This window comes from Hippoglossus hippoglossus, chromosome 11 (assembly GCF_009819705.1).
Source record: "Hippoglossus hippoglossus isolate fHipHip1 chromosome 11, fHipHip1.pri, whole genome shotgun sequence".
Lineage (NCBI taxonomy): Eukaryota > Metazoa > Chordata > Actinopteri > Pleuronectiformes > Pleuronectidae > Hippoglossus > Hippoglossus hippoglossus.
The window spans coordinates 2,955,652-2,981,199 of NC_047161.1; the positions used below are offsets into that span (position 1 = coordinate 2,955,652).

The 25,548-nt window shown below is 43.4% G+C and overlaps 3 protein-coding genes and 1 long non-coding RNA gene across 22 annotated transcripts in view; 2 read left to right on the top strand and 2 right to left on the bottom strand.

Moving 5' to 3' along the window:
* The window catches only part of LOC117770910, a 44,458-nt gene extending 34,152 nt beyond the window's left edge, over positions 1 to 10,306 (bottom strand). For 11 of the 14 annotated variants that reach the window (XM_034600796.1, XM_034600797.1, XM_034600792.1 and 8 more), the window contains exons 1-16: positions 10,184 to 10,305; positions 9,216 to 9,323; positions 9,066 to 9,075; positions 7,587 to 8,118; positions 6,320 to 7,037; positions 6,112 to 6,204; positions 5,914 to 6,027; positions 5,362 to 5,518; positions 4,865 to 5,057; positions 4,463 to 4,534; positions 2,341 to 4,228; positions 2,139 to 2,231; positions 1,224 to 1,748; positions 1,060 to 1,133; positions 656 to 802; positions 338 to 498 (exon numbers count right to left, since the gene is read on the bottom strand). In XM_034600796.1, coding sequence (XP_034456687.1) covers positions 338 to 498; positions 656 to 802; positions 1,060 to 1,133; positions 1,224 to 1,748; positions 2,139 to 2,231; positions 2,341 to 4,228; positions 4,463 to 4,534; positions 4,865 to 5,057; positions 5,362 to 5,518; positions 5,914 to 6,027; positions 6,112 to 6,204; positions 6,320 to 7,037; positions 7,587 to 8,118; positions 9,066 to 9,075; positions 9,216 to 9,318 — 4,880 coding nt within the window. In that variant the 5' untranslated portion in view covers positions 9,319 to 9,323; positions 10,184 to 10,305. Of the gene's footprint in view, positions 1 to 337; positions 499 to 655; positions 803 to 1,059; positions 1,134 to 1,223; positions 1,749 to 2,138; positions 2,232 to 2,340; positions 4,229 to 4,462; positions 4,535 to 4,864; positions 5,058 to 5,361; positions 5,519 to 5,913; positions 6,028 to 6,111; positions 6,205 to 6,319; positions 7,038 to 7,586; positions 8,119 to 9,065; positions 9,076 to 9,215; positions 9,324 to 10,183 lie in introns of all 14 variants that reach the window. The other 3 variants (XR_004615460.1, XR_004615459.1, XM_034600801.1) reach the window with 1 other exon arrangement.
* LOC117770959 (tapasin-like) overlaps positions 1 to 25,548 on the top strand; it is a 1,175,540-nt gene that overhangs the window by 944,389 nt on the left and 205,603 nt on the right. The window lies entirely within an intron of this gene.
* LOC117771035 lies at positions 10 to 25,140 on the top strand. Its single transcript, XR_004615496.1, has 3 exons — positions 10 to 22; positions 9,612 to 9,616; positions 24,950 to 25,140. It is a non-coding gene; the product is annotated as an uncharacterized LOC117771035 (long non-coding RNA).
* LOC117770914 (zinc finger MYM-type protein 4-like) lies at positions 10,794 to 24,374 on the bottom strand. Of its 6 annotated transcripts, XM_034600812.1 has the most exons (28): positions 23,055 to 23,710; positions 20,827 to 20,982; positions 20,325 to 20,784; positions 19,701 to 19,841; positions 19,368 to 19,444; positions 19,076 to 19,216; positions 18,569 to 18,807; positions 18,235 to 18,433; positions 17,923 to 18,126; positions 17,641 to 17,791; positions 17,435 to 17,550; positions 17,142 to 17,324; positions 16,760 to 16,910; positions 16,439 to 16,611; positions 16,192 to 16,336; positions 15,982 to 16,089; positions 15,849 to 15,886; positions 15,443 to 15,602; positions 15,184 to 15,296; positions 14,763 to 14,979; positions 14,381 to 14,611; positions 14,160 to 14,272; positions 13,893 to 14,067; positions 13,543 to 13,694; positions 13,139 to 13,253; positions 12,783 to 13,031; positions 12,356 to 12,482; positions 10,794 to 12,246 (listed from the first exon to the last, which is right to left on the bottom strand). In XM_034600812.1, exons 1-28 carry the CDS (start codon positions 23,376 to 23,378, stop codon positions 12,000 to 12,002), a joined length of 4,905 nt encoding a protein of 1,634 aa, XP_034456703.1. In that variant the 5' UTR covers positions 23,379 to 23,710; the 3' UTR covers positions 10,794 to 11,999. The 6 variants fall into 6 exon arrangements, with proteins under 6 accessions (XP_034456703.1, XP_034456704.1, XP_034456701.1 ...); XM_034600813.1 differs by lacking the exon at positions 23,055 to 23,710 and adding an exon at positions 24,121 to 24,363 and having other exon boundaries at positions 20,325 to 20,982; XM_034600810.1 differs by having other exon boundaries at positions 20,325 to 20,982.

The window sequence follows — 25,548 nt, forward strand, 5'->3', positions numbered from 1 at the left end:
CTGACAGTACGGGGTGGGAAGAGTTTTTATAGAAGGATATGATGAGATAATCAGGGTCACACGTTGAGAGGCTTTCCTGTATCTCTACTTGACTTTACTTTGAAGGAAATCGCTGCCACTGGAGCAATAATCTTAACAACATCCTGTCGTGTGTGATGTTAGTTAGTTTCTAATCTTGTAGTGTCGACATGTTTAAGATTAAAACAGAAGAATATCTGTGAAGATTCTCATGTGCGTGATACAAGCCGAACTAAAAGCAGTGATCATTATGCTTTTATACTACAATCTTTCAACAGGAACACTGATCCGACAACATGATGTTTTTCCCCCAACTCACTTGTGACAGGAGTGACAGGTCTTGGTGTCTGGCTTGTTGACGGGGAACTTCTCGAAGAGGCAACTTTTAGAACAGAAGACGTGTGTGAATCCCTTCTTCTGGTAAGCGGTTTGTCCCTTCATCATGCTCTTCTCACAGTGGGAGCACGTCATGTATGTGGCCTGACAGGGAAGACCACAGATTTGATGAGCACGTTTTGTATAAACAAATGCAAATGATCTGAATCTATATTCCATTCTGTCTCAAAGTGATAAGTCATTTCATGTTTTGTTTTTTTTAAATTAGGCCTTAAAACTCAGGAGCTGTGTTTTTTCCCACCTCTTCAGTTGTGGGATGATTTTTGGCATCTGTGGAACTGGAAGATGTTTCGGGCTCGTTGTCGTCGTCCTGGAGCGGCTGATCTTTCTCCAGCCACTTCTTAAACGCAGGTGGTAACTGGGAAATGTGGACTGGATTCTGCAAATTCTTCTCGGACAAAAAAAAAGATCAGTTTAGGAGACGGAAATGCTTTAATGTGATCTTACTGACCTCTTTGTCTTTTATTGGAGCCTAAACAAAACCAATATATCCAGAAATACATAAGATCTCGTCAATAACTGTAAAGAGTTGCAGCAGGTAGCAGGAAAAAAGGTGAATATGAGGAAAGTTTGTTGATTTGTACACTTTCTATCAGGATATATCTCATATTACAAATACAAAATAGCTTTAAATCGGATACTTACAATGTCCAGTTTTGGGATTAACACCTTCACTTTCTTCATCCCATTCATTTGCGCTAATAACCTTTTCTTCTTTTCTATAAATAAAGTAGAAACATGTGTTGTTACACAGTTAAGATGCTTTGTCACTGTGATGTCTTGTCATTGTCAACACTAGATTTGTCCACCTGTGTTTAAGGCGGCAGAGGAACCACTTGTATCCACTTCCCTGCCGTCAGCTCCTTCCCCTCCCGTCACTTTGTCTGTTTCCTCTGCATCGACGTCCATGGTCTCTTCAGGGTCTGTGTCAGTGGAGTTCTTATGTGGTGAGCGCTCTTTCTTATTATCACTGACGTCCTCGTCCTGCTCTGTGCGTCCTTTCACTTGTGTCCTCGGAGGCATTGCTGCTGATCCATCTGATCCAACGTCTCCATCACGGTTGTCATTTCTGACGTCGTCATCGGTGTCTTCGTCCATATCGAAGTCCACGTTCATGTCCTCATCACTGAAAGAAACGTTTGTTGCCTCTTCGTTGCCACGAGACGGTGTCTCCTCGGCACACTTGGCGGGAACCTCCTCCGACTGGTCATCACTCTCTGCGTCCCCCTCATCATGTTCCTCTTCATCTTGCACAGACTCTTCACTTTCACTCTTCTTCCTCTTGCGTCGGCCGCGTTTCTTCGAGGAGGAAACTCTTTTTTGAGGTGATGAGTCTGTAGAGGAGAAAAGACAAAGATGGGACCGGGACACTATGTGAGAAGAGTATCAACACTTCTCTTCTTCAACATTTGCTTTTAATTTACTAAATCATTACCATGCTGCTGGAGACATGGACATTTCAGTCTATGTTCCTACGGATTTTCTTTTATACATTATATGATAAAGATTTTGATAATGATTTCCACTTTCACACACACACACATGTAAATCTCTATAGTTTGTATATCTTAGCAGGCAGCCAAGTGTTAATTGGGTTGAACTCAGTTGAACTAATACTCTTTTTGGAGGATGCTCGTGTGACTCATTGTTGGAAAGATGTAACTTGTCCACTGAGATCTAGTAGAACACAGATAAGAGATGAGTTTGAGGTTTTCTCGACATACCTCTTGACAGAACTGAACTTTCTGCATCTTCACAGTCCTCATTGGCGTCATTGTTGTCAGAATCGCACTCCTTCAAATCCGGCTGCAGTTCATCTTCAGAGGGGAGACAGACACATTCAGTCAATAGAAAAACAATAACACAATTACCTCGTGACTGTAAACGGAACTTTTAGGTCATTTAGCTTTTGAACTGGGCACATACCTGGAATCTCAATGTCCTCAAAGGATTTTCCTTCAAATCTCTCAACAGATCCGTTCTCCATTTCTGAGAGGAGCTCTGATATTTTCGCGATGTCTCCAGCCGCCTCTGGCTTCTGATAATAGTCCCGGTCGGTCTGAATGTCGCGGGCCAGCAACTTGGCAAGCTGATCAAGCTCGTCGTTTGTGAGGCTCAGGATCTGGTAAGTTCTTACCATGTGCTTCCGAAACAGCGCGGGCCTTTGGGTCTCAAGGTTCTTTGCACCGCACCGGGCCACAAAGAGGCTGATGCACGTTTGCCCCTGGTAGAAGCTTGTACGTATGGCGACAGGTCTAGCGAATAAGAAGGAATTCAGTGCATGTACACCACATGATTCTCTCTTGCTCACCAGCAGTGTTATTGCGCTCAGTAGTTCTGGCGTCAACATAAGAGCAATTTCTTTATCGTGACCCTTTCTTTCAGCTTTGCTCATCACATTGATCGTCACAAAGCGCTTGCAGAGAATCTGTTCGAGCTGTGACCGGCCAACAGACGCGTCTGTGTGAAGCTCGGCGTCGTCCCTCTCCTGGAATGACTTCAGGGTTACTCGTGGCACTTTTTTGAACACGTTTGCATTCAAGATCGCCGCTTGTGCAAGTGTCACTCTGAGAAGTGCATTGTAGACTGGGGGGCTTTCGTACATCGTCAGGCTCTGGACTGCAGACGCTGCTGTCTTCTCAATGCACTGGTATAAAAGCTGCGCGTCCTGGGTGAACAGTATGGTCGATGGGTTTTTTATAAAGGATTTTGATCGGGGGCCCCATTCTTCGGCACACAGCCTCATAAATGTCTCTGCTTGGTGTATTGTCTCTTTGTCAGCATCCTCTTTCAAAGCTACGGCGTAACTTATGTCCCCAATCTTCTTGAGCGTCTCTCCCAACTTCTGCGCAAAAGTTGGTCTGTCACAAGACTGTGTCTCTTCCCTGAAACCACTGAGCTCCTTGACGGCTTCAACCACTTTGCTGAAGTTTTCAGGCTTGACAGCATCTTCAAAGCAACTTATCGACTTTTTCCTTAACCTTAACAGGACCCTTCCCATTTCCCTCAGCTTCCGTCTAATGTACTCTGATTGTTTTTTCGTTTTATTTGTGAAGCACAAACACTGTGCCAGACGCAGCAAGTAACAATCCTCCCGCACCGCAGATGAAATCTCATCGTTATTCAGGTTCTTTAAAACGTCCCTCACATATGATGTCATTTCTCTCGGCTCTGTTGACACTGTGGTAGCAACCAAAGTTAAAACTTTGGTCTTGGGACCTATTGCACCCTTAAATAACTTGTTTGAGCACTTTCGCACATGTCGCCACATTAGCTTACGACTATACATGCCTTTACAGTACAGACAGGGGGCAAACAAGTTACTATTTGTAAGGGACACTTTAGATCTTTTCGACACTTTCAGTTCTCCACAGCAAGTCTTCAACACCTCCTGATTATGTTTGTAATTTCCTCTTTTTCGTAGGTCGTCCATTTGCTTTTTTCGTTCTTTGGAATTTCGACGTAGTGCAAACACTTGAGCGATGTCGGCCTCCTCGTGTCTATGGGTCAAAAGATGACGAGAAATTTTGGACTGAGGTTTCCCGCAAACGTAACAATAGTTTTTGTTGGCGGGGGAAAGGTTTATGGCATCTCTCTCAGGGGGATGGTCATTGGAGTCGTCCTCCTGCTGGACGGGGGAATCATCAGTGGGTTGCTGTTCAGAAGAATCTACGACATCTGGATTGTTCTTCTGCTCGTCATCATCTTTGACTTCATTGTCGTATTCAACGCTGCTTGGCTCTTCATCAGGGCCAGGGACATACTCGTCATCACCACAGGATTCTTCAGAACTAAAGGCTTCAAAGTCCACCACCTGAAAACAGGTAATGTAGCTTTTAACTAAAAAAACAGACACACTTTAACGTCAGCTCATTTTTTTCCTGACTTCAAACTCATTTTCTCTCCAATTTTAACCTTGTTTAGCTACTTTATGTTTTCAGACATGACCTGTGGGTAAAATCCGGAGAATTGGCTACGGAGTTTACCCACAGTTTGCACAGGAGTCTCTGCTGAGTGCTGTTCTGTTTTTTATCCAATCAAAACCCACCATTTCATCCTCCGGTGAAGATGCAGCATCTTTCAAGTGTGTTTGTGTTGAATTCAATTCCTCACTGGTTGTCTGTTAATATAAAGAAAAGAAAAGTCACACTAGTACTTATGTTAAACAAGTAAAAAGTAAATTCCGCACAATGTTATATATACATACATATAAGTTTGAAGGGTACACGACAGTTTACAGTCTAAAAATAATTAATTAATTGAATAATTGAGAGGATTTGATGCTTTTCTTTGTTTTGCATAATAACTTGAATATTTGGGGGTTTGGAACTTCAGTCACACAAAACATATTAACAATATTTAAGAGAAAAGGGAGAGAACAATGAAATATTTGTGTACATGTCAGCAATAAATCTCAACACACTTATATTCATGAAGAAAGTACTCCTACCGTCGAGCGCCAGGGGTACGACGAGTCCCCGTAGTCGTAAGTTATCTCCTCGCCTCGATGTATTTCCTTCACTGCAAACAGGCACAAGTGCGGCTTCTCCTCAAAAACTATCTTCTTCATCTCACAGTTGGGACTAACGTGGTCATCATTCACGAGTCTCCCAAACCCTCCGTGGCTTTTCGACGCATCGACACTGCAAGAAAAATAGTCTTCATGAAAAATGGATGCATTCTATCACAGTGAAAGAAGATGACGGTGGTGGCAGATGATTTTGTGACTCGACAAAATGTACCTGTTTTATTTAAGCTACTCACGATCCTTTTGTTAAATATACAAAATGTTACACTCATACAGGTAAGCCAATATATAAAAAGGAAGTAATTTGGCTAAACTGTTTCAACATATTCGTCCTTATTTTTGATTGTCGAACGATTTCTATTTAAAATGAGCCACAGTAAATCATCCATCTAAATTTAAATCATATGAACTAAACTCACCGCCAGTTTGTTCCATTCCACGAAAAGTCAAACAGGTAATTGTTCAAAGTATCGCCACGTTCTTTTCCCCGGGTCTCAGTGCGAGTGGAGATGTTCCCCCGATACTCAACAACAAAGCTGGATGGTTCGATGGACTGATGGGTGAAAACACCTTTTCCTGGGAAAACAAAGAGTAAAAGGAGAAACAAGGTTTAATCCAATAATACAACAGAAACATGAATCCCCCCCCCCACACACATTGTAACAGATAACAGACCTGTGATTTATCAGTGTGGGGAACAAATTATTTATTATGACTAAAAATGTTGTCGTTGTTACGATCACATATGAGTCCAGTGTAATTCCAATCCAAGCAGGCATTGGGCGAGAGGCGGGGTTCACCCTGGTCACCAGCCTATCACAGGGCTGACAGACAGAGACACACAATCTCTCGCATTCACACATCAGTGCAATTCACAGCTTCACGTAAAAGAAAAAGGGCCAAAAAAGGGCGAGAGACCGGAGAGCCTGGAACATATTCGGAGATAATGCTGTGGGAGATGCTTCCCCGACCTTTGATCGTGTCAATCAACATTTCCTGTAGGAACGGTTTGTCTCTGCGGGTCTTTATGTGCTCCAGGGCATCTTTCTCAGGAGTCCGCTTTCTGCATGGCCGTTTCACATTTTCTGGAAAAATTAGCCAAACATTTAAAAAATGAAAGCATCAACAAGGTCAACGTGAGTCTCTCTGCTTGTCTTGGAGAGACTTACCGTTCTGCAGAGGTGGAACATCTGATTCGTCGCTGTCCTCTTCAGTATCACTGTCTTTTGGTTTGCACATCTCCACATCCGGCTCCAACTCATCTTAAATAAAAATTTAAAAAAAGATAATGTATTTATTTGTTGGTTGATAAATCATTTGTTTTTACTAAACCAACACTGGAAGATCAGACGTGTGTATGTTACAGTGGACACGTACCCTCAATCTCCATTTCATCCAGAGAGATTCCTTTGAATTTTTCAAGAGCACCCTTTTCCATTGCCAGAAGTAGTTTCGCAATTTTTGCCAGTTCCACCGCCGCCCCTGGCAAACGGTAGTAATCCCTGTCAGCCCGAATGTCACGACCCAGCAGCTTCGCCAGGTGATCCAGCTCATTGTTCTCCAGGTTGAGAATCTGGAACACTCTTGCAATGTGCTTGTGGAGATGCACCAACCTGAGATGCTCTGGGTTTTTTGCTTCACACAGATTTGAGAAACTCCTGATGCAGTGCACTCCACTGTAGACGCTTGAATCAGTGCGGTCGGGCTTTGCAAACAGGAAAGGGTTGTCTTCGTGTACGCCACAGTTCTGTCTCTTGTCCACAAGCAGTGTGATTGCACTGACGAGCTCAGGTGTCAACAAAACAGCAACTTTTAGTCTATTCTTGCTCACAACATTTATCCTGATGAAGTGCTTGGACAACACTCGAGTGGAGTCGTCCCGCTCCTGGAATGACTTCAGTGACATTTTAGAAACCTCAGGTGCACCTTTGTTTAAGACGGTCAACTGTGCAAGCGTCAGTTTGGAGAGTACATTGTAGACCTGTGGGTTTTCATACATCTTCAGGGTTTTGATGGCAGACGCTGATGTCGTTTCTAGGTACCTGTAGAAATCCTGCACATCACGTGTGAACGGTATCGTAGACGTGCTGTTTACTTTTTGTCGGACGCATCCTGAAGCGTGGGCGGCTCGGGAGAAAATTCCACTCCATTCTGTTTCACACAACTTCATAAATTGCTCCGTGTCTTTCACCACCTTCTTGTCATTATCAGTTGAAGTGAGAATAAGCCTGAATAGATTTTTGAGAGAACGTCTGATTTTCAAAACAAGACGGGGGTTGCCATAGCTCTGCTTTTTTTCATCAAAAGCAGCCATGCCCTTGACCGTCTCGACAAGTTTGTGGAAGTTTCTGGGTTTGAGAACATCTTGAAAGTTGAATATTGACTTGTCGTGCAGCACTAACAAGAGGCTTCCCATTGCTCTGAGCTTCTGTCGGATGAAACCGTGTTTTCTTCTATCGTTTCCATGTTTCTCAAACAGATGCTGTGCCAGCTGTTTTAAAAGTATATCTTTTTGAACTATGACAGCGATCTCGTCGTTCTTCATAGATGAAAGAATCCTCCACACAGTAGGCGTACGGTTTTCGGAGCTTGATGACCCTGCAACAGCAACCTCACTTAAGGCTCTTGTTTTGCCGAGTGTTACAGGGCATGACCTTTTCCTAGAATGGCATCTCTCTACATGCCTAGACAGATCCCTACGTTTGTACAAGCCTTTACAATGCAGACAGAGTGCAAATGCTTTAGCACTAACATTCGCTTTTGACGGTCGTCTTTTAAGTTTTAACTCTCCGCTGTTGTTCCTCAACACCTCTTGATTATGTTTGTAATTTCCTCTGTTTCTTAAATCCTCAAATAACCTTTTCCGTTCCTTAGAATATATGGGCAATGCAAAGGCTCCAGCAATCTCAGTTTCTTCATCAGCATGTCTTAAAAAATGACGAGTGAGTTTAGTCATTCCTTTCCCACAAACATAACAATAATTTTTCCTGGCGAAGGTTGGCTCTTTGGGCTCCTGTATATCCTCATTGGGTAAGTATTCTTCATCCGAGCTGTGTTCATCAGTGATCAGAGCCGACTCGTCCTGCTTGCTGCATGAAGCATCGTCTGGTTGCAGCGTAACCGACTCCATCATCTCTTGAGGTGAACCGTCCCTGACGTCCAACTGACTGTTGGCAGACCTGTCATTGTCTTGGCTTGGTCCTGTGTCAGGAAGTTTGTCGTCATCATCACAGAACGATTCCTCAGCGTCAGAAGTTCCTGAGTCCTCAAGCTGTAGATGCAAACAAAAAATATTATACATACTATACGTAACTTTATATGCGTGTGTACAGACAGAAATCATGTGCTAATCTACTGTGCCATTAAAAGATTTATATAAAGAATTAGTTCTTGCTTTCTTTCTCTTCGATACCACTCTTATGTCTCTGATAAATATGAAGCTACAACTGGCAGCTAGTTAGTTTAGTTAAGGATTAAGACTGAAGAACGTTTGCCTTGCTCTGTCCAAAAGTAAGAAAATCCATCCACATTAAGAACTGTGCAAAATGGGTAGGTGTACCTAATAAATCGCCACCTGAGTGTAATTCTAAAATCCTACAAAAAGGCTCCTGGATCAGGATAAACCTACCATTGAGCGCCACGGGTAAGGGTAGTCCCCATAGTTGTAGGTTATCTCCTCGCCTGGGGATATTTGTCTCACTGCAAAAAGACACATGTGTGGCTTCCCTCCACAAACAATGTTCTTCATCTCACAGTTGGGATTTACGTGATCATCATTCACGAGTCTTCCGAGACTCCTATACTCTCTGGAAGCGTCAATGCTGCAAGAAAAGCACACCTCATGAAACTTCAACCATTACTAACATTACTGTGCTAAATGGTGAATGGTCTGTATTTATATAGCGCTTTTCTAGCATTGTACATAACCTTACAAACTAATCTGTTGATGTCTATAATGAAAAACAAGCAGATAACTTACCACCAGTTGAGTCCTTTCCATGAAAACTCATACAAGTAATTGTTTTCACCATATTTCTTCCTGCGCCCTTTCCCTTTATGATAAGAAATTTTCCCACGATATTCAACAACAAACTCGGAAGGTTCAATGGTTTTGTGGCTGACGAGTCCTTTCCCTAAAAAAATAAAAACAATAAAACAAAAACACAAAAAATCTTAAACGTGAAGAATTAGTATTAACTTGATCATAGGCATCAAAGTTTAGCTTCATACATCATATCAATGCAGATAATAATATCAGAATTGGACGACAAACCTTTAAAGTGGTCTATGAATCGATGCCTCAGCGAGGATTTGTCTTTACGAGCAAGTATGTGTTCCACAGCATCTTTCTCTGGGGGGGGTTTCTGCTCCTCCATGACAGCTGCAAATGTTTATGAAAATAATAACTTAGGTTTGGGCAATGTGAGTGAATCTGCTGAGCACATAGTTCTTTTAAAAAACAAGTATATGTTCGACATTGGGTTCTACTAAGATGTTATTTAAATATTTTAACCACATGCTGATTTATATTAGTAAATAATTGAAAATAATATAATTGATATATCATAAAACCTGGACCTGGACAAACAACAGTGACTGGGTAGCATAATGAATGTAAAGATTAAACAGGTCAAAAATACATAACATATCTGGAGAATTCCAATTCCAGTTCCAGTTGAACATAGATTTTATCGTTTCCTGCACTTTTTTATTTAACTTATATGTGGGTCAAATTTATTAAAAACATTTAGGGACAGATTTTAAGGAGGTGATATAATGATTTTTATTTTGTTTTATTTCCTATCGCCCTCAAACATACTTTAATTACTTCTGTGTGCACGTTTGACTTCTCTATTAAAACCCTGTAGCAGTGGAGATATTTCTGCTCTTGACCTGATATATATATATATTTATATATGATATATGAATTTGACTTTTCTATATTAAGCTCTTTCTACCTTGTTTTTGTTGTAATTGAACTGTTGCACTTCTGAGCTGAGCAGTTTCTTCTCCTCCAACACATTTCATTGTGCTGTGGATCCTGTGTTAACTTGCACCTGAGAAATATCACCTGAAACTCTTCTTGCACCAGAAACTCCTGTCTTGTTTACTTAGCCTTGCTAGCATGCTAACACTAACTAACCACTGGTGGGCAGGCTAACAGCAGTTTAGCGACACTCTGCTCATCGCTGCTACTTAAACAGATGTATTTATAACGTTTAGAGACAGAGCAGCGTTTACCTTCACTTTGATAACCTGGAGAAGAAGAAGCAGAAAGAGCCACAGCTGAAGCTCAAACACTGGCGGCCATCTTTCCTTGTCCCCGCCTCGCCGCAGACCCCGTGACGATGACGTCGGCAAATGTGGCCAATCGGTGATCGTGACGTCCCTGATTGACACTCGAAGCAGCGAATCAGCGTCCGATATGGTCCCGACCGCGGAGAGCAGCATGTCCTCATAAACTTACTTTTAAAGTGTCCTCATATACCAGCAGAAGTACTCCTTATACGACTTTCACCGTGTACAATTACTCTGTAGATTCTGCATCATGAGTCAATATAGTAACTTTACTCTCTTAACTGTGCAGTATTCATTCTGTCTGTGCAACACAATGGTTCATGTGTAATTCATTCACTGTTCATATCCTCACACTGTAAACGTGCTTCTTGTTTTTACAGTATTTATTAGTTTTTTTAAATATATTTTATTGTTTGTTTGAACCCATTGTTACATCCCTAACAATTTCAATTATGGACGTTTTTTTTCCTGTAATGGAGAACTCTCTTGCATTCAGTAAATACAAAGAAAGAGAGACATTTCAGCAACTGATGAAGCTCACGTGACAATGACGCTTTGAAATATTTTTATGTTGTTTATTTAAAAAGAACATACAATAGAAAATACTAAAGAGAACCTTGGTAGTCATACTCTTCAGAGTGGGGGTTAATATAACCAAGATATACATGAAGGGACAGTATTTCTTTATTTTTTACATTTTTCAGTCTGATGGTTACGCAAAGAGTGAATGTCTCAAGAGATTGCTTTGGATGAAATAACACAACATGAGCTAAAAAAAAATTAAAAAAAAAAAAAAAAAAGAGTATTTTGTGTTTAGTAAACTAATAGGTTAAAATTGTGCATTTTTTCCACATCATACGAGTCTTCAGCCTTTTTACAAGATGAGTGATACATTAATCTGATTTTTTAAAGTGTTTTCATAACGATCTAAAAAAATGTTTTCATACGTATGTTCACTTCTACAGATGTGGTGAAAGGAAAACAGTTTGATTCTTCCTGTAAGTTACCATCAGATGAGCAAACCTTTCAAAATAAAATTACCTGAAGAACACAGATATGGACAAACGGTTATGGGAGGTTTGCCACGGCGTCTTGGAAAATCAAACCATCAGATGTTACAAAACAAAAAAATACACTCACAATTTTCTGAGTTACCAGGAACAATCCTGGTATAACAGCTATGCACAGAGTAGTGTAATATGCAACGAATCACCGCACCGATGGTTTATTAGAAATCAAACTGTCCTGTGGGCTTCCTGCACAAGATGAACGTTGGTGATCAACATCAGAGGGTTTGTCTCCTGGTGCAGATGTTTACTACCAACAACAACAGAAATCTAAATGTTTTTTCACTGCTCTTCAATGTAGACTTCAATCTCTCTCAGAGGAAATAGCTGTTTTACTGAAAAAAAAACTTCAGTCCGATTTGCAAAGTTATTTAAAGAATTATGATACATGTTGGAAGGAGAAGACAGTGGCATTGATCATGAGACGCAAAGTTCAGCTGTGTCCTGTTGAATCAGTCTGAGTTCAGTTCAGCTTCCGAGTCCCAGCTACACAAACGCAATGTGTTTGAATATCTTCAAATCCTGTTCATGAAGTATGACTTTCTTCGCTGTTCAGCACTTTTTAGTTGTGTGTATTGTCCATTTATGTTTATGGGACCGTGGTTAAATGAACATTTCAGTTAAATCTACAACCATTTACACCACAAATCGCTACACCAATAAAAGGTCACTTCTGTTGTCATCTGTCTCCATCACTCCGAATCCCCATCTTCCTCCTCTTCAGGTATAAACGGTGGATCCTTGGGTGTGTTCTTTTCAGCCTCTCCCTCTTTGCTCTTGTTGAGATGCAGTTCTCTGACGGTGAGGATGCGGGTGAGCATCGCCTCCATGGTGGTGTCGTCCAGAGCGGAGGAGGAGAACCACAGGGGGCTGTTGGGGACGCAGCAGCGCTCGGGAAGAAGGTAGAACAGGTTGGTGCGCTGCTTGACCGACTCCGAGCTAGATGGAGGACAGTTGTCAGTGTCAACAAGGTAAACAGAGACATAATAAAAGGAACTTGACAGAGAAAGACAGTCAACATATTCAAACTGTGAGTGGTACAACTCACCACTTGGAGAGGTAGAACTCGTAGAGTCGAACCGGACAGCGGAGAGGGTTCTCCGTGTTCTCCACCATCTCCAGGATTTCCTCTTTAGCCTCGTCCTCCTTACGCTTCTTAGACGGAACCTCTGGATCTGAGGAAGACGCAGTAACAAAGACGCACATTCATATTTGAGATCAGTCAATGTGACAGATCATTTTTGTGAAAGAACAAATGAACACAGAAAAACTGTGTATTTGTGATTTTCTGTACTAAACATAACGAGCTCACACTTCTGTGACTTCTCTTCCCTGCTTGTTGCATCACTTTGAATAAAGTACGTTTTTACATACAATCATGAAGATTATGATTTAAGAAGAGTGTTAAATATGTTAAAATCTATGTTATTACTATAGATATTAGTTTGTAATTTTGACATCAGCCATGTTTGTACCTGGCTCTGCTTCATTTATGGATATGGGCGGGTAGAAGCGCAGGAAAATGGTTTTGGTGTTGTCCAGGTTGGTTTTGGTGCAGCGCATGACGTGGGCGAAGGAGAGCTGACGGTGCTGCTCCACCGCGGCGAAGCCAAAGTACTTGCAGCAGAAGAAGAGCAGGGTGTTGAGGAGGACGATGGGGGAGTACGCCCCCAACTGTTTACAGTCCCAAAGATACTCCTCCTCCACACGGGAATGGATGTAACCTGCAGAACAGAGACAGGACATAAATCTGGTCAAACACGGAAATGTTTTCATGAGACAAAGATTGACAGAGTAGAAATTCAGAAGCAGGATACGGGTGATAACTCACCAGTGGCTGTGACCGGGGGTTTGAAAGCTCTCAGCATAGTCGTGAACTCAGTGGAGAACTTGTTGTAGAAGCGATCCATGAATATATTCTCCACTCGACTGTTCTCAAACAGGTACTGCAGAGAAAAAGGATTAATACTGAGAGCAGGGAGAAGGGCTGTGATTGATTTCACTCTAGTATGTTTTGTTTTTTTAGTTGATATTTGGTTGTATGTATAAACGGATGTGTTGATCGTACAGCTCGTTTGTTATTAATAAAATCACTATGAAGTTATAACTTTATCGAATGTAGAGAACAAGGGAGACATTTCAGAGTTACATGATTTTTTTGCGAATATATGTTCATGTTTCTCTCATACACGTGTGTGATAAGTGCCTGTGAGAGCAGAGTGGTGCTTCTCTTGCCTGTTGGATGCCGAGGCAGAGGTAGAAGATGCTGTCGGGTGAGTACTGTTCTCCGTTTGGTCGTTTCACCTCAGTGATGAAGCAGCAGAGTCCGTAGCTCAACTCAGCTGTGGTGCACCGGAGGAGATCCTCCTTCAGCTCGATGGGACGAGCTGAGACCAACACATGAGGAACGTAAAGTAAAGCAGGTAAAAGTGCACCGACTTCACACCAAATGGAATTTAAATTACAGGAAAACATAGGTCTAGTCATTTTAAGACATTTTAATAAAGAACTGTTACATATTGTATCTATATCTATTGTAACCAGGTCAGCTTCAGTGGTTGTATTCACGTTACGTTCAGACTTACAGCCGATGCGCGGTTTCTCTACGTTGGGCTGAGTTTGCCGCCACTGGATCCATCGCTTCCAGGCGTCAAGTCCGTACTCACTGTTCAGTTTTGGCAATTCCAAAGGCAGATCCTTGTTGGAGGAGCCTTTCTGATTTGCCGCTGCAGCTGCCTTGGACCGCTGCGACTTACGACCCTATGATAAGGAGAGGGGGAGAGAGAGGGGGGTGTTGCAGAACCAGTATCTTCACCAGAAACTATAAAGAAAACCAAATTTAGTCAAATTACCCTTTTATCCCGGGCTTTCCTTTGACCTGGTCGTCGTCGTCGTGAGGTCGCAGGGGGGGGGCTCGGAGCTGGAGGGCCCTTCTCTCTGAGCCGGGACATCCTCTCCAGTGTTTCTGGCAATTTCAGCGAATTAAAAATAAGCCTCTGTTTCAACTCTTTAGACAAGGGTCAAGCTGGGTGGGGATTAAACTGGGAATTTAGAATATATCTCATCTCCTCACCGACAGTGAAGTCAGCTTCGACGTCCATGGGAGGCGGAGCTGGAGGCGGGGGCTCGGAGTACGGCTCGCTGGGCATCCCCGCAGGAACCTCTACGATCGGGTTGAGCTTCTCCTGCGTGTACGATCGACTCGGCGACCTGAGGCCCGGGTCGGAAGAGGCGTCCTCCCAGTTGTTGAGGAAACTGGTCAATTCTTCTGTGTCCAAATCGTCACTGAAGTTACTGGTGTGGTCTTTAAAATAAACAGGTGGAAGTCTTCATGCAGTGAAATATATTGTGTGGGAAAAAAATCATGGTCCTAACAACCAGTGAAAAGACATCACATATTCTGGTTATGTTCTTGTTTTGTCGTCGTTTCCTTAAAGAGTTTGAATGTCTCTCACCATCAGGGGCGTCTTGTCTCTCCGTCCTTTTCTCCACCACTTTCGCCTTCGGTCGCTCCGGCTTGTTGTTCTCATCTTGTTCCGCCACCATCTCGGCCATGAGGATGAGCTCGGCCTCGAAAGGATCAGACGGGATCTTTGCCTTGATCTCCTGGATGGTCTCTATGATGCGTTGTGCGCTGTCCATCGTCACAGGAAGGAACATGGGCACGGGCAGCTGTGGGAGGCAGGTTGGGAGAGTAAGAGTCTATAGAGTGTGATGTTGTTTAAGTTGCCTGTAAGCAGAACAACTATTCCAGTACACAGCTCAGATACAGAAATCTGCATTGTGATTGGGTCCGGTAGGTACCAGCTATCAGCTCATTACACAAGTTGGCGTGGACAGTTAATCGGCTCGGGGGAGTTGAGGAGTTGGACGTACCGGTAGTGGCAGGCACACGGGTTTGGGTGCAAACTGGCTGTACATGTTCATGGGTACGGGAACAAACACGGGAACTGGGACAGGCAGGATCATCACTTCTGGGAAAGCAACGTCTATAGAGAGGGGAAATAAAAACAATGTCAGAGTGAAAACATAGTTTGATATGAGCACGGGAGGCGTCAGTAAAAGTCTGAGTGGTATAACCTATTTTAAACACAAAGACTAACATCGTCATCAGGTTTCAGGGTGAAGCTTTTACCTGTCTGTGATTCAACATCAGCCGTCTGCGCTTTACAGGAAACCCCTTTATTCTGCACCAGGGGACGACAGAGAAGAGCCTTGTTCTTCAGGATTTTCGGGGCAGCAGCAGCAGGAGGAGGAGGAGGAGGAGGTTTCACCGCTTCAGTCTGGACACTGATCTGTACAAACGGACAAAAAACATGAAAAATTCCAGATTTCATTGTTTTCAGAACAATAAATGGAACAAAAATAGCCCTTTGGTGATTTAAATCAAATTCCAGATGTTTCCATGTTTGGAAAAGTGCTCTCTAAATTTAACATGTTATCCAGGATTCATGATACTGTATCAAAGAGCAAACATGTACATTTGTTTATTCACTTTTCTTACTTCTAAAATGTACTGTACATAACAACAGTCAACTCACATGTCCAGAGTTCTTTGATTGAGTCTGTGAGACTGTGCCTGTGAAGACAACGTGAAAATCAACCCTGGCAACTGATTGAAAGTCAAGTATTAGACATTTAGCACAAAAATACTTGAGTGTGTGAGTTTTCTACTTTGCTGAGCTGCAGTTCTGTCGGAATCGTCAGGTTTTCCCGTCGGAGGGTCTGCCAGTGAGATGACGTTGGCGATGATGGGTGTGGCCTCACCTGTTCCTGCACATCCCAAAAGAACAAAGACACAGGGGAGTCAGCTGAATTGACTTTGACACAGTTGAAACCACAACATAGGAAATGAATCAATGAAAAGGTGACAGTGACACACACCTTTCAACACCTCGCCCTGTGTGGCCACCTTGTGACTGCAGAACTTCAGCAGGCAAGTCTGATCACAGAAGTGTTTGACCTCTCCCAGCAAAGGAAGACTCTGCTTCAGTTTCCCTTTGCACCCACAGGTGTCGCACTTAGCAACCTGACAGAGCAGACAGGTAACGTGAAGCCGGGACAAACAAGATCGTCATCCTCCCCGTTGTTTTAGTGTGAGTGTGAGTTGAATGACAGAAATCAGGCTTACGTGACAGAAGAGCATGGTGTATTTGAACCTGCACTCCTCAGAGCAGAACTCCTCCGTCGAGCCTCCGTACTGAGCCGTCACCACCTTCTTTGAGACACAGTGGCAGTAGACACACGAGTTACAGTGCTTCCCCCAGTTTTTACTCAGGTCGTGTCTGAAGAGGAGCTTACAACCTGGGACGAGGGGGAGAGGACGACCAAATAAGACTTCAACCCTTTCAAATAAAAATAATAGTAATATGTAGGTTACAGTGCTGTCCTCTGGAAATCTTTCAATCGTGTTTTGTGCTGTGACGAAGCACATTTCTGTCCGTCTCCTCACCGTCGCTGCAGAAGTAGCAGTCTTTGTTGTCTATTGTTTTGGCGTCTCTGGTGATCTTCTCGATTTTACAGTATTCACACAGGCTCGTCACGTAGTTGACCCTCTTGAATTCCTGCGAACAATCCACGCTGCACAGAAAAACCAGCTTGTCCTGCAAACAGAGTTGATATCAACAATCAGCGAGGTCAGAGTATGTCACACGGCTGAAAATGCAATTGTTCAACTGTCTTTCTCCAACTAATTTATATCAATGAGACACTTGTATCAAACAGCAGTAACAGATAAATGCAGTAAAAACTTATTTCCGGTTCCGTGAAGTAGGTAAAAAACCAGGCTGCTAAAAAGTTGAGTGGACTCTGATTTAAAGAAACAGATAGAACACCTTGATCTGGATGACTTCGGGTTTGAACGTGATGTTGCGGGCGCACTGGGCGCAGTCCAGGTTCGGCGGCACGTTGGAGAAGAATTGCTGAGGTTGGGGAGGAGTGACCGGCTGGATCTGCGTGGATTCAATGGGCAACTTGGTGAAAACATTCATATGTTTGTGGGACTTCTTGAACTTCTCCTACGACACAGAAAAACACCAGAGGAGTCAAGTTTCTGGAGCAAAGCAAGTTGTATTGGGCAAAATATACATACTGCTTTTCTTTTCTTTTGCATTTTACAAACAATTACCTGAAAAGCCATGACACACTGTAGCCTGCAGAAGTTCCTGATGGAAGTATCGGACATGGCGAGGTGGTAGGCCGGTACGGAGTTCTTCCCACAACTATCGCAATTCAACCGAGCACCTGTCGAAAAGGAAATAAACTCATCAGCTGGTCTAAAGTGAAGTATTACAAGCTGAAGTACAAAATATCTAATGAAAACGTGATTAGTACCTGAGGCGCTGACAGTCTTGACCTTGAATGCCATCAAACAGCTGCTGCTACAGAAGAGGTTCACAGAGTCGTCGTCGTTTTTGTTGTCAATCGTCTCTGCCAGCAAACGGGTTGTTTGACACATCATACAAGGCTGAGTTACCTTGGTTTTCTGTGGAGAAATAAAAGAGAAAGTGACAATGTCGGGTTCATCGTCACAACAAATCGGACTCTGTCTCCGCAGGAAGGTTTCATTTAGTATTTTTATCTTTAAAACACTTAACAAGTTTGTTTTTCTCATACCTCTTTGTACTTGGCCAGACATTCAGAGTTGCACAGAGTTTTGTTGCCGTCCTCCATCTTCAGCATGAGCGGTTTGCTGTGGCAGAAGGAGCCACAGTTGCCACAGCCGGCCATGGACAGGTTGTTTACCGAACGGAATCGGTTAAAGCAGGCGTCGCTGCAGATCTTGTGGACAGCGCCGCTCAGGATCACCTCGTGTTTGCTCTGCAAGGCAGATTTAGGAAGATGTATTGAAAGAACAACCCATTGATCAGGAAAACAGCAGATTAATCTCATCATAATTATCTCTAGTTGCAGCTCTGCTTAACCTACAATGCAGTATCTGGTGCACATGCTGCACAGCGACTGTGGTCCGACTGCTTGCGGTGTTGTTTTGGCGAAGTCGTGTTTCCGGAAGCTGGAGGGGTTTTTCTTGTAGTTGAAGGAGGTCAAACAGTTTTGGCTGCAGAATTCCTTCATGACTCCTTTAGCATCCGGGGCCAGGATGACATCCTGAGGTCGAATTATCACCCTGAGAGAGTGAAAAGAGATCAGTCGGACCTCAAGTTCTACAGGTGTGCACATTTCAGACTCTTTAGGACCAGAGTGAATGAAATTTAAGACCAAGTCAAGTGCGACACATGTGAAGTCAGTGACAGATGTTTACTTTTGGCAGTTGTAGCAGATCTTAGTGGCTCCTTTGACGGCAGGGAGGGATGTGGTGAGGCAGGCGGTGGAGCAGAACAGAGACGTGGAGCCCTTCCTCTGGAATGCCGTCTGTCCTTTAATCAGGCTCTTCTTGCAGTTGAAACACAACATGTGCGAAGACGACGGTTGGGCGGTGGGAAGCGTCTGTGTCTCAGCAGCTGGACTCACTGAGAAGACACAACCGATCCTCAAGTCCTCCTGACAACGTGAGGAGAGAGAAACATGTCAGTGATTAATCATTTTCAAGTTTGTGCAGAAACAAATGAATGAGGGGGCCATGTTTTTACCACGTGGCTCAAATCAGTCTGAATTCAGTCTCCGGTAGTGGAACATATTTTACTGTTTTGACAAGTGACAACCAGTTGTTTTGTCGTTCTAACCTGCCGCCTTCATAACAACCAGCAATATAATGTTTGTACAACAGTAAATGTTGGTAGATCCCTGTGATCACCGGTGCATCACCCACCTTGGCAGTGTTCGGCTCATCCTTCACACTCGCTGTGAATGCAGAAGATATCAGAGCCTGGTCGTACTCCTCGTCTACAGGCTCATCCTTCACTTTGACCAGAGGCGGTGAGGGAGACGACGGATCTGCCTGTGATCTCTCCTACAACAAGAGAAGAAGACAAAGACCTGCTCTTGGATCTGTCTAATAAACAGTACGTCAAGCGATGTTGTAAAATCTTAAATGTACAAACTGAAATCAGACTTTTGAGAGAAACACAAGTGATGCTTCAGAGTTTCTTACTTATACTTACAGGGTCTATTCTTGGTAGTGATGGGTTAAATACTTCCATCCCATTCATCACAGCCTTTGGCGATGAGCTCTCTCTTCCTATAGGAACATATGAGCTGGTTGAGTGCGAAGTATTTACATCCAAAAAGTGACCGTGACACAAAAAAGCTGTTGAATCACATGACCGTGATTCAACAGGTTAACATTTTGAAATCTAACCGTAACAAAACTGTTCCTCTACTACTTGTCATGTCAACAAGAACATCTTCCTGAGGAACCTTTCTGACATTGTGCTCAGTGTTTAAACTTTATCACCAGGAGGCTCTGAAGCCCCCTCCCTTCTTTAGTGCTTCACCTGTACTGGCCGTGGTTGGAGACGAGGGAGACGAGCTGGACTGGATCCGATCTAAAGCCACTTTCACGTCCTCCGCTTGGTCGTCGGCTGGAGGAGGCGTCAATATGGTTGGTTTCACATCCGTTTCCTCCTCCATTGTCACTGATGGGAAAGTCAATAACACAATAAGGGGACTTTAAGTAACAAGCAACACAAATGACAGCTGACAGCTTTGAGTCGCGACACTCCAGGTGTACAAAACAAACTATTTATGATGCATCCTGTTCTGCCATCTGCTGCTCTACCAAGACGCCACCCACCACCTGAATGCTCCCCACATTTTCCTGTTGGTGTGAATGTGTCTGACCCAGTAAATCTTCTGCTGGGTTCCTAATATGTAAAAGAAAAACTCTGTTGCAACTCAGTTATCAGTTGCACAATTTGTTTGTTGTTTTATTACAGCGTGATAACATCTGTATCATTGAGAAACAACTACAACACACAAGAGCAACACAAGTATTGTCAAATAAACATTATCATTTAGACCTACCCAAACGTATTTAAGACCAAGAATGAAGTATTTTAGAGTACTTAAACTCAAATGATTGAATTTTAGACTTTTTACTGAAACCCTGCTCACTTTACCTTCAGATGAAGTTCCAGGTGGGCAACGGTTTCCTTCATCTGTCGGACTATTCTGTTGCTCCTCCACTTTCATCTGAGCTTCTTGTTCCACCTGATCCACTGTACCAATGTCCATCATCTCGTCGAGGTCATCAGTTGTTGAAGCCCTCGGTTTACAGCCATGCAGCTCATTTTCCTGCTGCGTGTCAATCTCCTCCTTAGAGGCAACACCTGGGTCCTCGTCTCCATCTTTTATTATCTCCTCCTTGAAATCTAAAGTTGTTTCCATATCTGTGTCTTCTTTCACATCTGCAGCATCTTCCTCTAAGCTGTTGTCCTTTACAACAACATTTTGTTCATTTATCTCAAACTCTTCCTCAGTTTTCACCTCGGTGCCTTCCGTTCCAGACTCTGAGGAGCTGCCTGACTCTCCACAACGATCCGAAGCTGTTCTGATAGTTTGGTTTGTAGAGAAAGACGACTGTGAAGCAGATGGATGTAGAGGAGATACAGATGCAGGAGAAGGGATCACAGCTGCCCCAGTTTCTTTTTCACATTCTTTATCAGAAAAGAGAACGTAGTCCACTTCTCCATGTTCAGAAAGTCTTGGAGAAGATCTATGAACAAGCTCAGGGTCTGGAACCGCCTCCATGGATTCAACATCTGTCTCCTCCTTCACCTGTGTTGGAGAAACAACAATGAAAATAATAAATGTCCACTAATAGACTCCTGATGTGTATCTTGTACTTTCACATTTCTGGTTTGTCAACTACACAAAACCTGCCACTTATTTACACGATGGTGGTGATAAATCCACAAGTTTACCTGTGAACCAGGAACTCAAACGGATTATTTACCTGCTCCACGGAAAAAAAGAACCAGAACAATAAGATAAAAACCTTTAAGATATTTTTACAAAACTGTCCACACAAACAACACGATGCTTTCATAAGGTAAACAAGGTTTTTAAAGTCTTGTGTCTACTAACTGCCCACTTTATCCTTTGTCTTATAAATTAAGCCCCTTTTCCACTGATCAGAAAACCCACTGACATCTGGCTGTTGTGTGCGATGGGAATGGAGACGATCGGCCTTCACTCTGGGGTCAAATGACTCTGCAGTAGACACAGAGTTTAATCTGCTCCGGCCCCGATCGGCAGTGATGAAAACAAGACGCCCAGGTGAATGCACTTAAAGACATCGAGGTTCCAGAGAACAGTTCTCAGCGCCTTCAAGAAGTCTATCGCCTTATAGAGCCGCAGACGACCAACCACAGAATAATCAAATCCGTTTATAACATTCGCTTCCTAATATTTAAACAGTGATACTATGAAGGGAATGGTTTTAAGGTTTTTCTTTGGAGAAACCAGTACGGTCAATCCATACCAACTCGACTAGAACCTTCCAGCTAACGACATAGATCGTCTTAAAACATTTGGATCAACTTCAAATTTAATGCAGCAGAGAAAAAAAGTGAGTGTGTACTTTTGTCAGGAGAGAAGCTCTGCGGCTACAAATCACTGGGAGGAAAACCACAAACCTTAAGATACACCACTAAATGGAGCTAAGCTAATATTAAGATATTAAATAACATGACTTTATTACTACTTATAATAAAGCCACAGTAAACCAACTACTAAAAACAGTTATGCAACAGTATCTGCTCTCCTCACAAAAGGGACACCATTACTTTACTTGCAGATGGAGAGTCAGTCTGATTGAAGGTCAGATGCCCAGTCAGCCGTGTTGGCTAATGTTTGACTTAAGCTTGTTTGTTTCAGTCAACCGAGAATAAACAAGGTGAGTAGTTTCATGTCCAACACTCGGAATCCGTGCACAGCTTCGATAGAGGCTAATCTTCACTGCAGGAGATTCAACATTATCAAGATCAACACAGCGGAGCACCAATGCCTCCCTTCACTCAGACACACACACTTCCATTGAGACCGAAACATTTCATTTCATTGCTGGAAGAACCTGTTTCAAGAGGAATTCCAGGATTTTTCAACCTGGGCTCACCATGTATAAATGTGGGCCAGTGTGTAAATGAATGTGCTGACAAAAACTTGTGAAGTAAGTCCAGTAGTTTGCCTCAGCCGGCAACACGGCAGCAGTGGCTACTATGAAAACTCATGGGGCAACTGTGACAGTTTTCTCAGTCATAGATCTGCAGCTTCGAAATGCTTGAGAGACAAACACTGAACAAAACGAGTGTTGAGGCTCATTCAATCACTGCCAACATCAATTATTCCAAGTAATTATCTCTAATTTCTCATAATTCAGAGGATATAGAAATGTAGACAGAACAATGGACCATAATAACCAGATATCAGCTCATTGATTTTGTATTATTAGTGATGTGAACAGCTGAAGAGTATGAAACACTTTAAAAAGCATTTGATATCATACCAACTTGTGGCTTCTACAGGAGCAGACGAGATGTTTGAAGGTCAAAGTGGAGTTTCACAATCTCGAACCTCGTAGTAAATCTACAATATTATAGCTGATAATCCAAATCCCTATTCAGAAAATCAACTGGATTTTAACTTTTTTACCAGAACTGCACTGTTGATCTATTGCAGTTTCATCTGGGTGAAATTACTAGAATTTAAAGACGTGGTATTGAATCCAGACATAGATTTTTCCTGAGTATCAGAGGTATTTTCTTTCGGAGCATCTCTACTACTTATCTACAGAGTATGTTTATTGTACTCCTGCCCGGCTCCTGTGTGTAATGTGTCCAGGTCCACACCTCAGCCATCAATAGCATTACCTCCACTGTGTGTGCAGCAGGTCTCCCCACCCTCGGTATCGCATTTCTCTTGAGGAAAACATGCTTCGGTGGAGCTTTTCTCTTCCTCTTTGGTTCGCTGTAGTCGTCGCAGGCAAAATGGTCACTGCAGACCCGGTGGTCGGCGAAGCGCAGCGCCTCCACCGGGGTGTTTACATCCATCCCCAGCGCCGCCAGCCACAACCCCCGCGTCTCCACGTCAGACAGCGGCAACCGATGGAAGCTGCGCGCACTGTACCGCGACATCTTGTTGCCACAGCTCGGGAACGCGCACAGGCGAACCATCGCTCCTGGGACTGATCTTCTAACAGACGCACAGCGACACCGTCTCTACTCCAACACAACAAACAACTGCTGCTGCACAACTCGCGTCTCCAGCTCCGGCACCAGCACCAGACCCAGTGAAACATGTGGACCGACTCTTAGCAACGACCCAGAAAACCAGTTTGAGCCTTTTTACTGGCGAGAAGCAGCAGCAGCTTACACACCCGGGTTTATAAACACAAGGGGCCCAGGTGTAACAAATGAAGGAATTCCCCTATGAAGGCTAATTTTGCATGAACACACGGACTCCTGCAGGAGGAATGAGCACTAGACACACAGAGAGGCGGTCTTTAAACACCACAGTGGACATGCATGTGTCAGAAATAAGCTGTAACAGGGTAAATAAGAGCCAAACAACACGGAGCTAGCTTGATGCTGCCATGCTGGCTAACGACACGACAGCCTGACCGCTAACACCCCCGCGTTGGATGAGACAGAAGCAGGGATTTCACTGTCTCCGCCTGCGACGCGTCGTTGTTTTCATCCACGTTCATCTCGCGTCTGCGGATTAAACAGGAAGACAGCTAGCTCTCAGTTCGCTAGGCTAACGCTAGCTGCTCGTTAGCCCGCTGGGGTTAGCGAGCCGCCACCGGGGTAAACACGCCCCAAGCAGCAGGACGCAGCGGGTTCGATACCCGCCGCACCGGAGGCGTTATCCTTGTTAAACCGTTATAATGGAAGCAACAACGTGTAGGGGCATTACCGCGCAGGAGACCTGGACCGACGGGACTTGATTGGTGGCCAGACGCTGGTGTCCATCGCCACTTCCCGTAGCCGCCATGTTGGGCTCCGGAGTCCTGACGAGCGGGTTCCTGTAGAAAAGGATCCGATCCCGCTCCGCTCGTTTAAAAACAAACCGCACAACTACGAGCGCTGATTGTTATTGTTTGTCCACATCTTCGTCCGCGGCCATTGGAGCCTGTTGCAGAGCGTGTGCGCGGCGGCTTCTTCTTCTCCTCCTCCTCGTCACCTGTCTGGCAGTTGTCAAACCTCGACCGCTCTCTACCGCCCCCTACTGATGGGAAAGGCCTCCATTGATTTGAAATTGATTGTGGACAAAAATATATGGACACGAAGTTCAGCTCACTTCGAGTCTGGGACGTTATTTTATTTTTATTTATTGCACATTTTGCTTTACTGGGACCTTATGTATCCTCATGACTTTTTTTTTTTTTTTTAAATACTTTATCCAGCACACTTTACATCCGCTTCCGGTCTAAGCATAACTTCACTTTCTGTCCTAAATGACAAATGATAAAAAATTGATTTATATTTTTAAAAATAATAACTGGTACCACTTTTGGAAACAAAAACAAAATGTTGTTGAAGTTTTCTTTATTGTTTTTTAAACAAATACCAATCGTCACGTGACTTCCGGTTTTCGTTTCAAAACATTAAATGAGCTTCCTCTTCTCTCATCTTCTCCACAACAAACATGGAAGCAGGAATCAGCAAAATCCCAAAACAGGCAGTTTTTGGAGAAATCTATTTTATTCTGACACCAAACTATATTTTTTTGGTTATATATTGAGTCACTCACGTCACATCTGCTGACTCAGTCAAGACTGTGACCGAGTCATCAGGATCATAGGTGGCATCCTTTGGCTGTCCGAAGTCCATACTTGAACCTACCTCAAAAGGGCTGTCCTCTTCCTCCTCCAAGCGAAGTCTCTTACTTGGCCTCTTTATTGGTGTCGATGTTAGGAATGGCTGTGGTGCTTTGAAGGCCACAGTTTCAACACCGACATCAGTGCAGGGCATAGTTTTCTGTGTACCTATGATACATAAAAACATACATTCAGTATCCTTGGAGTCACACCAAATTAAACAACGAGAAGTTGTTACAATTAAAACACAGAGACACAATGAATGACATGACGAAGTAACCGAGGGTAAACAAACCTGTACCTTTGTAGTCAGGTGGTAGACTTTTCACAGAAAGCGGCGTGGCAACTGTGCACATGTTTGGTGGATCCGTTTGGCAGGCTACATGACATGCCCTAGCACACGGCCCAGATCTGCTTCGCTAAACAACAAGAGCAGCAATGTTATGCATGTTTTTCCCTGAATGTCATAAAAAGCAAAACACTCCATACTGTAAATAAAAGTTAAACAAATTTAAAAAATCATC

What these genes read in the sequence shown, in the direction of transcription:
- LOC117770914 (XM_034600810.1), bottom strand. Translation starts at nt 23,378, where the DNA reads ATGGTTCGCCTGTGCGCGTTCCCGAGCTGTGGCAACAAGATGTCGCGG. An exon ending in ACCTGGAACTTCATCTGAAG is followed by an intron (nt 19,842 to 20,324) that starts GTAAAGTGAGCA and finishes CTTTCCCATCAG; the next exon opens with TGACAATGGAGGAGGAAACG. An exon ending in AGTGTGTCATGGCTTTTCAG is followed by an intron (nt 17,325 to 17,434) that starts GTAATTGTTTGT and finishes TCTGTGTCGTAG; the next exon opens with GAGAAGTTCAAGAAGTCCCA.